Source organism: Schistocerca serialis, chromosome 7, assembly GCF_023864345.2.
Source record: "Schistocerca serialis cubense isolate TAMUIC-IGC-003099 chromosome 7, iqSchSeri2.2, whole genome shotgun sequence".
Classification (NCBI taxonomy): Eukaryota; Metazoa; Arthropoda; class Insecta; order Orthoptera; family Acrididae; genus Schistocerca; species Schistocerca serialis.
The window spans coordinates 473201699-473213979 of NC_064644.1; the positions used below are offsets into that span (position 1 = coordinate 473201699).

General features: G+C 38.7%; 1 protein-coding gene across 1 annotated transcript in view; it reads right to left on the bottom strand.

Annotated features, from left to right (window-relative positions):
- The window catches only part of LOC126412095 (dmX-like protein 2), a 370418-nt gene that overhangs the window by 27438 nt on the left and 330699 nt on the right, over positions 1-12281 (bottom strand). The window contains exon 56 of the mRNA XM_050081514.1: positions 9081-9225. Coding sequence (XP_049937471.1) covers positions 9081-9225 — 145 coding nt within the window. The remainder of the gene's footprint in view (positions 1-9080; positions 9226-12281) is intronic.

Below are 12281 nucleotides of genomic sequence, written 5' to 3' on the forward strand. Positions count from 1 at the left end.
ACAGTCAAAGCACTGTGTCAGTAATACAATATCCTCAGTCAACGTCTATCTTCAGGAGTTCTGGGAACCGGGGTGATGCAAATTTTTTTTTTTGATGTGTGTACTTTGGATTAATGCTGTATCCAACCAGTGCAGTAGAGCTTTGGCGATGTGGTTGAAGCTCACGTCTCATTTGTTGGACCACCTTTCATATGTTCTCTGAAAACTTATTTTTGTTAGAATTAATTTGTCTCCTGTTGAAATATGTACTAGTGTTAAGTATTCATCCAGTTTTAAAGTAAATTTAACTACAAATGGATTCAGGTGAACTGCAATTGAAACATAGTAGATTCATTAAAAGCCAAGGTACATGGTGTAATGTGAGACCTGAGTGGTATACATTCATATTGATGGCAGTATGATGAAATTTGCTGCCTGTTCAATACTTCCCTCTAGATGTTTGTACTAGTGGTCACTACTCCTCCTCCAAACCTTCTAAATTCAAATTAAATCCATGCATGACCTCAACTGTCCAAGCATAATGTAAGATGACCCCTATATTAATCTCTTACCCAATGCAAAAAAAGACCTAGTTTAATCTGCGAATGTAAGATAACATTTTAATTTGCAGAATGACGCATTGCCCTTGGGGCGCTAGTGCCCACGGCCAGCGCCCCAGGTGAATCCGTATGTTGTCGCAGTGGCCGAGACGTGTCGCTTAGCTGGCTGTGCAGACCACCCGCTGAGCCTCACCATGCCGCTGTACGCAAATATTGCAATAGATAAAAATTTATTTTGTGACCACACATCGCTGTCCTTTTCAGCAGAACTGGGGGAAAACGCATCTAAAACCAATCTTTTTTGTTAGTTTTTTTATTTGAGTTTCAATGAATGAAAGAATTAAGTGTTAAAGTGATAAAAGTGTTTTAAAAACAGGATTGTACAAATTTATTGTATGTTCTTTTTTGGCATGGTACGAGCAGGAAACAGGTGGGCAAAGTTTGTGCACAAGTTACAAATGATTGCTGAGAATTGGGAAAGCAGGGAAACCCTTTGCTGCTGGGCATCTCATCAAGGATTGCCTGGTCGACTCGGCGGCTTGTATTTGGCCACCAAACCTCACGGAAAAATTTGAAAAAATAGCTCTTTCGCCTCAAACTGTTGCTCACAGAGTCGAAGATATGGTTTCAGATATGGAGCAGTAATTAATGGAGAGAGCGGCAAACTTCATTTCACTTTCTATCGCTCTTGAAGAGTCCACGGACGTTGTGGACATATCTCAGCTCGTCATATTCATTCGAGATGTCAACGACAATCTGCGTGTCACCGAAGAATTTCTCGATCTTATACCATTAAAAGACACAACCATGGGTTTGGATATTTTTCTAGCTGTGGAAAACGTGTTTGAGTCAATGGGTTTAAAATGGGAACGCCTGACCAGTGTAACAAGGGATGGAGCCCCTGCACTACGAGGGATATGCACTGGATTTCTGAGTTACGTGAGGTCAAAAATGGCTGAAGTTGGTTGTTCCTTATTCACAACAGTCCATTGTCTGATACATCAGGAGGCACTTTGTGCGAAGATTGTCAACATAAAAAATGTTATGGACACAGTTCTTCGAACGGTTAATTATATTCGCTCGCATGGACTCGCACATCGCCAATTTAAAAAATTTCTGGCTGATATCGAAGTGGAATACCCGGACATCCCATACCACACCGAAGTAAGATGGCTGAGCAGAGGAAAGGTGCTTCATCGGTTTTTCTCCTTGAGGGGCGAAGTAAATACCTTTTTGGAAATGAAAGGACGTCCAGAAGAATTACTTTGTGATCCTAAGTGGGTGGCAAATTTGGCTTTTTTTAGTGACTTTACTGTATTTAAATACTTTGAACATTTCACTCCAACGCGAAAATCACTGTGTCATTGATTTAGTGCAGATGATTAAAGCATAAAAAATAAAAATAAAAAAAAATTGTGGGAAAAACAATTGCGCGAGAATAACTGCGGACACTTTCCTGCACTAGACAGTGTTAAAGAAGATGTGGATTTTTCAGATTATATTGCAATCATTTGTGAATTACAAGAAAGGTTTGAAAACAGATTTTTGGAGATAAGTGAGCTTCAGTCGGCCTTAGACATATTTGTTCGCCCGTTTTCCCTTCGGCATAGGACGTCTCACAAGTGCTTCAACTAGAGCTGATTGACCTGCAGTGCAATATCCGCCTGAAGGACCGCTTTCTCATGTTTAAAACTTTGGATGACTTTTACAGCTGTCTTCCACAAGAGAAATATCCTCTTTTGCACAATCGCACAGCCTAAGTTCTCTCAATGTTTGGTTCCACGTACATCTCTTTTAAAGCTTGCTAAATCTAAGAACTGTTCATTACTTGGTGATAAAACAAGGTGAATATGTGGACAATTAAAAAAATTCCCGGATTTTTCCCGGTTAAAAATACAGTTTTTCCCGGGTGACAGTATATTTTCCCTTATCAATTCTTTGAATGGTTATGGTTTTATACCCGGGCGCACAATATCCCGGCACTTTAGAAAACGAAACTCAGGGAAAAAGACACGTTTTGGAAACATCTTTGATGTGCAGCAAAATGTACGCTGCGTATTTTCGCATTATGAAAGTATACACTGGAATTCCACCAAACACTGCATGTTACTTTCCGAATCATTGAAATTGAGATTTCGATGCACTTTTGTAGGCCGTTTGTAGCTCATGTCACGTGATCTTGCCAGCCGATGACAGCGGTTATTCAGAGCATAGGACACGTGATGTAGTCAGCCAACAGCAAGATCACTGTTAAGTAGCACGAACACACAAACAGGGAAGTTAATAGTTTAAATTAATATACATAGTGTTGCTACAAGAAAAGCAAAGTTTTCACATATAATATTGTTCTCAAGCTGCAAGAGAAGCTAAGCTTTCGCATATACTGTTGATCTTTTTTGCGCGTGTTACACTTTAAGATATATCACACAAATGTGCCAGTAAAATTTTTAATAATGCCATAAATGTCTGATCTTCAGGGTTCAAAATTCTTCTAAATGGCGCGTCATCAAAGAGTTGATTTTTAAATGAGAGGCAAACGCTCTGTGATTTAATAAATTCATGGTACATTCTTGCACATAGTCCAACTTACGTAAAAGAATATTTACTTTGAATGTAACGCTTTTCAAACCACTATTCGCAATATTTTCCCGCGACCTGTTAGAAATAGGTTCGTTTCAGCAGTTGCCACAAAACGCAGATAACAGGCGACACCATGCTTGGGTAGCTATCATGACGTAGGAAGCCCGTATGTACGTGCGTGTAAAACATTGAAAGATCATACATTATGTCATAAAAGAAACAAGACATCAGAGGATACTGAAAGAGCATCGGAATTTCATGAACAATATTAAAATGTGCACATTTAAAGTGCGTACTTAAAGGGCACATTCGTATGTTCGGATTCCCAATGATGCAGACCTTGACCTGATATTAAGCTTTTCAGTGTGGTATTTGGGATGTAAATTTTCTTGAAGCACCAGAACTGTATTATATCATGTTTGGTTCTTTATTATGACATAATGCCATACGTGCTAGAAAATGAAAACGTGCACTTGAAATGCAGAGAACAGTTGAAACTAGCCAGTACTGGGGAATTAAACATTTCGTTTCAAATACATTGACTGCCTCTGCGGAAAAGGTTAAGAAAAGTCAAATTTCTTTAGCGAGCAGACAAAAATAACTTCATTGTTCCGCAAGGCGATTAATGCTTGACTGTCAGAAAGGTGGAAATAAAATAAAATCTGAAACTAATGACATATTTTAGCCTTCCGTAATTATGTGAATGTGTTTTAATTCACTTGATAGCTCCCGGACACAGATATCCGTTTTGTTTTCATTTGATGTGAGAGTAAATGAAGGGGAAACAGCAAAATCACTAAATGTAAACACGGGTCATGTGGAGACTACCCACTATAACTCAGACTGCTCTGTGCATCAGCCCCGGATCTACATTTGCGAACCGAGTCAATACTAAAAAAAAATCGAATTTTCAAAATATGTTCATCTTGTAGCGCACATCTTTCTAAAAAGTCTGAAACATAAAACATATGTATTCGAGGAAATATAAGGCATATTATTTAGTCTTACGTATGCCAAAGTGCAGTGCCACGCCTCTTCATAAAGCATTTTTCTACCGCACGTCCAAACTATATTCAGGCGAGTGGACATTGAGAGCCTGCCCCTCTTTAAAAAATCTCGCAATTAATAGCGGATGGGATTTTTTTTTGTATTCAAGAGAACAAGAACTCTTCAGAAAATCTGAAATCTTTTTTGCCTATTAGTTAATAACTTGCTGTTTTGTGTGACATAAAATTAAATATAGGCTATATAAAACCACTACTGAAAGAGATAAGCAAGAAATTACACATTTCTTCAAACCTTAGCTCCTATCATTTTTTTCTCTCTAATCTTGCTACAGCTTTACATGGCGTGCTTTCCTTTCTGCGAAAGAATCTATTGCCTCATCAAAGTTCGTCAAACGTTTTGCTACATGAAAAATCGAAATGTCGTTACCTAATACTGAAAAAGCTGTTAATACAAATAATACCAAAGACTGGTGTGGTTTCTTGATCTGATTACGTCTATTTTGTCACTGTCTTCTAGATAAAAACAAAATAGGCCTTTCTAATATGGCAGCAATTTTATAACATACCAAATTAAACGAGACGGTTTTGGCACAAATGGCCATTTTTATAACACGACAGAATATAATCCACGAAGCACCAATATCAAATGTCTATTAGGCCTGCTACAAGCAAAAAGCTTTATGTTAGGAAACAGCTTCATATTTGAGTCATACACACCAGCTTCTCAATCATGAGATCGAAAAGTAGTATTACGAAATTTTTATATAAATTTGGAATCGTCTTATTCTTCTATAATTTGTGTTCTTCTCCTTCCTCATTCTAACAATCTTGTGATCACCAATTCTGTAGCTATTGCTACCATTGTCAAAATTTGTTCGCTGATTAACTTCACTAACCCTGTCAGAATCACAAGTTTAGTTATCTTGTGATTATTTTCCAGTTAGGCGTTATTACGTGTTCGAACGACACTTTTCCGCGTTACTTCCAGAATAGAACTTACGCGTCTGCTAGCTGTGGACTGTACAACTGGTCCTTACTAGTGTAGCGATCTGGCCAAAAATTTTCTGTCAAAATTTCATTTTCTTGGATACACTGAGAAGATAATACGTAATCTTTCTCACCTGTTATTCCTGTTAGTCGTTTATTTCCATTCTGGTAGCCTGAATCTATGGATTTCGCTAGTAATTATAACAATGCTGATCATTTGCAAACCCAATCAACCACATGATCAGACAGTGATTGGCGTTCATCCGTTCGGCTTTACTCCCTCAGCTCTTATTGCCCCGCCCCCTTTTGTTTGTGGAAAGTTTATTTCTAGATGCGACGAAGATTCTCCTGACAGAAACATCACGTACACTATGCATGCATTCAAAAGTCAACTTATGATTCATTCAGAAATCAACTTAAAATGTGTTCAAAAATGTTCAAAAACCAACAGGGATGCATTTCAAAATCATATGAATAATCGATAGACAAACGTGTGCTGGATGCTAGGCGTTTGTGAAACAAGTTTTTTTTCCCCAAGAATATGAATTTGGCGCCCCCTTTTTCCGGTAGCATCTAGCTGCTTGCACAGCCACCAGCCACATTCTGTAGCCAGAAGTGGGAGAATCACTACTCAAACATGACTCAACTGTGCATGTGCATGTGCATGAGCTCACGCTTAACTGCTAAAACAAATCGAATGTAAACAGTTTCGACTTCACGCTCACTGGAGGCAATTTGTTGTTATGAAGCACTGGATAGTCTTCCTAAAGCCTTTGACACATTTTTGATTGGCAGACGCTTGCATGAGCACTGTGTGTCGTCGTTGTATATGGCGCATTTCCTTTGCAATTTAAGTTATTTTCATTTTTTCCTCGCGTTTATGATTTATTGTTGAAGTATTATTCTGCAGTAGCGGGATACAGTAATATCCTTTGTTAGAATATCGGTTCTTACCAGACAAAATTACAAAAATTTAACTGAAAACTCAAACAATGAAAAATTCCCGGAATTCTAAAAATATCCCGGGTTTCTTCCGGTTTTCTCCTGGATGAAAAAATTCCCAGGTTTTTCCGGATATCCCAGTTGTCCCGGGTCGTATACACCCTGTAAAAATTTGACTAATTCTTTGAGGTTATCAGTCTCAGGGAATACTGTACCAAACATTGACAAAACCATTTCCTCGAAAAAGAAAAAAGTGTAAATTGTTAATTGTCTCTTTTAACAATGTTGACTGTAAGAATTAAAGAGCTTTATATCCTTAATCCTATTTTTTAATAAGTTTTCAAACTTGGGCGGTTAAAATTATTACGCACAAAACAGCAAAATAAGGATCCGATTTCTTAACTCTGAAAAGGGATACAAAGAGATGTAGCACGAGGTAGTGAGAATGAGACTCTACATCCCTTAGATAAAGTTATTTCTAAAATAGAATATTTATGACTCTAGTTCATTTAAGAAACTGATATATTTTTCAGAAGACGCTTATTGTACATATGACGAGTGTGCATGTGCAGTACTAATAGAATGAAGCTGTGGGTCAGAAAACAACTAATATGTTCTTCGATTCTTGTTTTGGATATTGTTGTCTAAAGCTTTGCATAGCAATCCTGCCACACGAACACTAGTTTTTACCTAAACGGTAAATAGTTTGCTTGTTTTACAGCTCATCGGCCTCTTTTACAGAGCTGCGCTTCCTCTGCTATTTTGTTTAGGTTGGATCTGACCGCCGGACAGTCCAGCGCAGAGCAGTGCTGTGCGGTCTCACTCGCTCCTCAGCCATCTCTCTCGCTCCTATGCCGACACTAGCGACACACGGTCGCGGACGGGGTGCTGAACTACACTGCCTGGCGCCCACGGGGCGCGGGTGCACCCGCTGGGCGCAATTCTTGGATGAGCCTGATATAGAGGATATGTTGGTGTTGCAGACCACTGTCTCTGGCCACTGAGGATGGACCTCAGTGGAAAGAGACAGTGGTCATGTGTGCGCGAGTTTCACCTGCGTGAGTAAGAGTGTGTTTTCTACTTTAGAAGAAGGGCTTTTGTCCAAAAACTTGAACGTATAGCAGTATTTTTAATGTGCATGTCTGCGCCTCAACATTACCTCTATACGGTGAGTAGCATCCAATCTATTTCATAATATTGTCATTATTCCATCCTGAACATCCTTTTCATGATGTATATATGTACTCTTATATGTATGGGTGGGTGTATGTACACAAAATAATGACTTAAATTCCATGTAAATTCTTAAAGGTTTAATATATAAATAAAAATCATAAATATAGAGAAGTTACTGTGCAGGATATTGTGTTTATTATTATTACTATTATTTACATTTTATAGCCTTCATTGGACCACTCTAGCCAACTTCACACAAAGAATTTTTTAGTTTCCTGTCAGCCCAGTACTTCTTCATTCTCTTGGATCTCATCCTTCTTTCTTCATCGGAAATCACCCTTTCTATTGTCTGTCTGTTGATTCCTGTTTGCAGTCTGGTTTGTTTGTCTGTGAGTTTCCTGATTTTGTCAGTTTTGTGTCTTAGGTCTTCCAATATAATCTATAGCTCATCCGTATCTTCCTTGATTTCTGTAATCCACTTAATGTTGCACTTACTATTCCACAATTTTTCTATTATGCTCCTGATGATCCTGTTCTCTGGTGTTCTGATTAAATGTCCGAAAAATGAAATGCATTTCTTCCTGATTGTACTCATTACTGGTTCTATTTCCTTGTAGACTGTTTCATTTGTAGCTACTCTCCAGTGTCTATATTTCTGGTACGATTTGTTGATGGACATTCTGATGATTTTTGTCTTTATTTTGAGTATTTTGTTTATTTGTGCAGTGTCAGTTGTTTTGATGATGGTTTCACTTGCGTATGTTATTTCTGATTGAGTGACTGATTTTGTTGCTATTGACAGGCTCTTCTTGTTGTAGGTGTTCTTGGTGATATACTGTTTATTTATTTATTTACACATCAAGTTCCGTAGGACCAAATTGAGGAGCAACTCTCCAAGGTCATGGAGCGTGTCAGTACATGAAATTACAACATAAAAGTAATAACAGATAAAAATAAATGTTCATAAACCTGAAAAAAGTCAGTCCATAAGTTTAAGTAAACGCGATCAGCAATACAATAAGAATCAGCTTAATTTTTCAAGGAACTCCTCGACAGAATAGAAGGAGTGACCCATGAGAAAACTCTTCAGCAGTTTCGATTTGAAAGCGCATGGATTACTGCTAAGATTTTTGAATTTGAGTGACAGCTTATTGAAAATGGATGCAGCAGTATACTGTACACCTTTTTGCACTAGAGTTAAGAAAGTCCGATCCAAATGCAGGTTTGATTTCTGCCGAGTATTAACCGAGTGAAAGCTGCTTATTCTTGCCCCTATCCATTGTACTCTAGTCAATTTGTTTATTCTGTTATGCCATGTTGGCTTTTCATTGAGGTTATATGTTATGATTTCTCCCACATATTTAAATTTATCTACAATTTTGATTTCTTGGTTTCCTATAGCAATTCTGTTTATAAATGGTGGGTCACTTAACATGACGACTGTTTTTTCAAAGGATATTCCAAGACCAATTTTCTGTGCTATTTCCTGTAGTGAGATAACTTGTTGTTTGGTTTCCTGAAATGTTGGACAAGAGATCAAGATCATCAGCAAATCCTAGACAATTTAAACTTATGTTGTCTTTGGGTCTTCCAATTTGGATGTTCTTTGGGTTAGTCTTGTACCATTCCCTTATTACGTATTCTAAAGCACAGTTGAACAGCAGGGGTGCCAAGCAATTTTCTTGTCTTAAACCTATTTTTATGATGATTGGCTCAGAGAGCTCAGAGTCAGTTATTGTGTTTATTATACAACGCACAAATGTTTAGAAATGTAATATTATTGAGAAGGGGTTGGCAGGTTTTTCAGATGAAATGGCACTCAATAAACAACACAAAGTAAGAAACATACCTGTTATCAACGCTTTCTTCTGAGGTAGTAACGAATCCCACAATGCAACGCTTTTACTTTCTGAGCTGTGGCCAGCTGTAGCCAGCATGCTACATGACCCAAGGAATACAAAATCACTTGTTATTTTATTGTGGCACTGGTACGTCTGTAACAAGAAAATAATGATTTTTCTACTACTTCATCTTTATGACAAAATAATTTCTGTCACAGATTAATAATTGAAAATGGAAATTTGAACTTGGTATAAATGAAAAAAGTAGCATGTGGATGCAAGAGGCGGCGGGGGGGGGGGGGGGGGGGGGGGGAGATGGTCGAATCTTGAAAATATCTGCTCTACAGAGAATGAATGAAATGTTAAAATTAATTGTGCAAGAGGGTCAGGCAGGTTGTGGTTTTTTTTTTGGTCTGTGTGTGTGTAATGAGAACTGGAAGAGGCACGTAGAAAAAATGGTAAGTTGTACTGGTACAACAACATAAGCAACACAAGAGAGTTAAGAAGTATAGTCCGGTCAAACATTTTTCATGTAAAATTATATCTAATTAATGCACTTGGTGGGACAAACAGTTACTTCCCACTTGTTACATCACAGAGAACACATTCATTGTTTATATGCACATGGATTCATGTTTATATTTTCCCATTTTTGAGCTATACAAATTCTGTCCATCAACAAGAGAGCACTACAACTAGTTACATATATGCATAATGTATAACTGATAGCAGGACAGGATATGTCTATGGAACAGAAACTGGGCACAATTTCAACTTTTAGTGGCATCATCCCATGATCTGACAAACATATTTGTGAAAATGAAAGGTTGTTTTGTAGCCCCTATCCATTTTGTGGTGATAATAATTATCAAAATATTTTAAGAGTGTCTTAAGAATCTTTACATACAGCATGTTTGGAGAACATTCGGTCAGCTCAATAACAGATTGCTCAGTGAATTTCAGAGGTGCACGAGTGCAGATTTGTGAATCTTGTGTGTGGTCAGGTAGAACACAGATGCTACAATAATGGAGGTGACCCCCAGTTGCGCACATTGTGTATGTTTCCCGAATCCACTTAGGAGAAATGTTGATTCATCACTGAAGACGACACGATCCAGAAGATCTTCTTCGTCATGCAGCAACATTTCATTTGCGAACTTGACACTTAAATTATAGTCTGAAGGCTTTAGAACTTGTAAGAACTGAAAACTATGAGGACATAGTTTAAGCGTGTCATTGAAAGTTTCCACACAGACTCTCTGGAATTGCTAATGTACTACTAGCCTTCCGAAGGTTTTTTTTTGGGTCTCCACATGAAAGACACTCACTCGTTCAACACATTTTTCAGTTACTCTTGGTTATTCCATGTGGAATAACTCTTCCCTTTGTGCAAAGATATACAAACAAAACTGTCTGAGTTGCTCTTTCATTTGATGTACAATTTATTGTTGTAAGTTGAATATAATAAATGCTACAAAGAGGTAAAACCTGTATATTCATTTTGAAACACCTTGTAATGTATATTTAGTTTGGATAATAAACTAAACTGATCTTAATAGATTTGTGGAAATCACGAATAATCAAACTGTGGAAGTCTTGTGCGGGAATTTGAATCCCTTTCCTGTCAAATGTGTGTTCAGTGTCTTGACCAACTTGTTATGTGCTTTTGGGATGGGACAAGCTGTGTAAGGAAAGGATGGGGCATATACACTGAAGCACCAAAGAAACTGATATAGGCACGTGTATTCAAATACGGAGATATGTAAACAGGCAGAATACGGTGCTGCGATCGGCAATGCCTATATATACAACAAGTGTCTGGAATAACTGTTAGATCAGTTACTGCTGCTACAATGGCAAGATTTAAGTGAGTTTGAACATGGTGTTATAGTCAGCACACGAGAGATGGGACACAGCATCTCCGAGGTAGTGATGATGATGTTTGGTTTGTGGGGCGCTCAACTGCGCAGTCATCAGCACCTGTACGAAGTCCCAATTTTTACATAGTCCAATTTTTACTCAGTCAATCTCGCCACTGTCACGAATGATGATGATGAAATGATGAGGACAACACAGACACCAAGTCACCAGGCAGAGAAAAATCCCCAACCTGGCCGGGAATGGAACCCGGGCCTCATGATCCAGAGAGAGCAATGGTAGCCACTAGACCACAAGCTGTGGACATAGTGATGAAGTGGGGATTTTCCCATACGACCATTTCTCGAGTGTACCGTACCATGAGTATCAGGAATTCGGTAAAACATCAAATCTCCTACATCGCTATGGCTGGAACAAGATCCTGCAAGGACAGGACTAACGGCGACTGAAGAGAATCGTTCAACATGACAAAAGTGCAACCGTTCCACAAATTGATGCAGATTTCAATGTTGGACAATTAACAAGTGTCATCATGCAAACTATTCAATGAAGCATCATCGATATGGGCTTTCCGAACTGACGGCCCATTCATGTACCCTTGATGACTGCACGGCACAAAGCTTTACTCCTTGCTCAGGCCTGTAAACACTGTCATTAGACTTTTATGACTGAACACATGTTGTCTGGTCGGACAAGTCTCATTTCAAATTGTATCGAGTCAATGGATGTGTACGGGAATGGAGACAATCTCATGAATTCATGAACCCTGCATGTCAGCAGGGTACTGTTGAAGCTGGTGGAGGCTCTGTAATGGTATGGAGCATGTGCAATTGGTGTGATATGGGACCCCTGATACGTCTAGATACGATTCTTAAGAAGTGACACATACATAAGCATCCTGCCTATTCACTGCATCCATTCATGTCCATTGTGCATTCTGATAGATTTGAGCAATTTTGGCAGAACTATGCGACACCCCACACATGCAGAATTGCTACAGAGTGGCTCCAGGAACACTCTTCTGAGTTTAAACACTTCCGCTGGCCACCAAACTTCCCAGACATGAACATTACTGAGCATATCTGGGATGCCTTGCAATGTGCTATTCAGTAGAGATCTCCATCCACTTGTACTCTTACAGATTTGTGGATAGCCCTTTTAACTTAACTGATAACAGTTGATGATGAAGCTACTTCCACACTTGGCTTTACATTTTGGCTGGACAGGAAATGCCTGTGGTTGGACATGAACAAGAGTCGTTGGGTGGATGTGAGAGAGATGTGCTCAAGGATTGTCCACACAGAAATGACTCAAGTGGGAGCATGGATGCC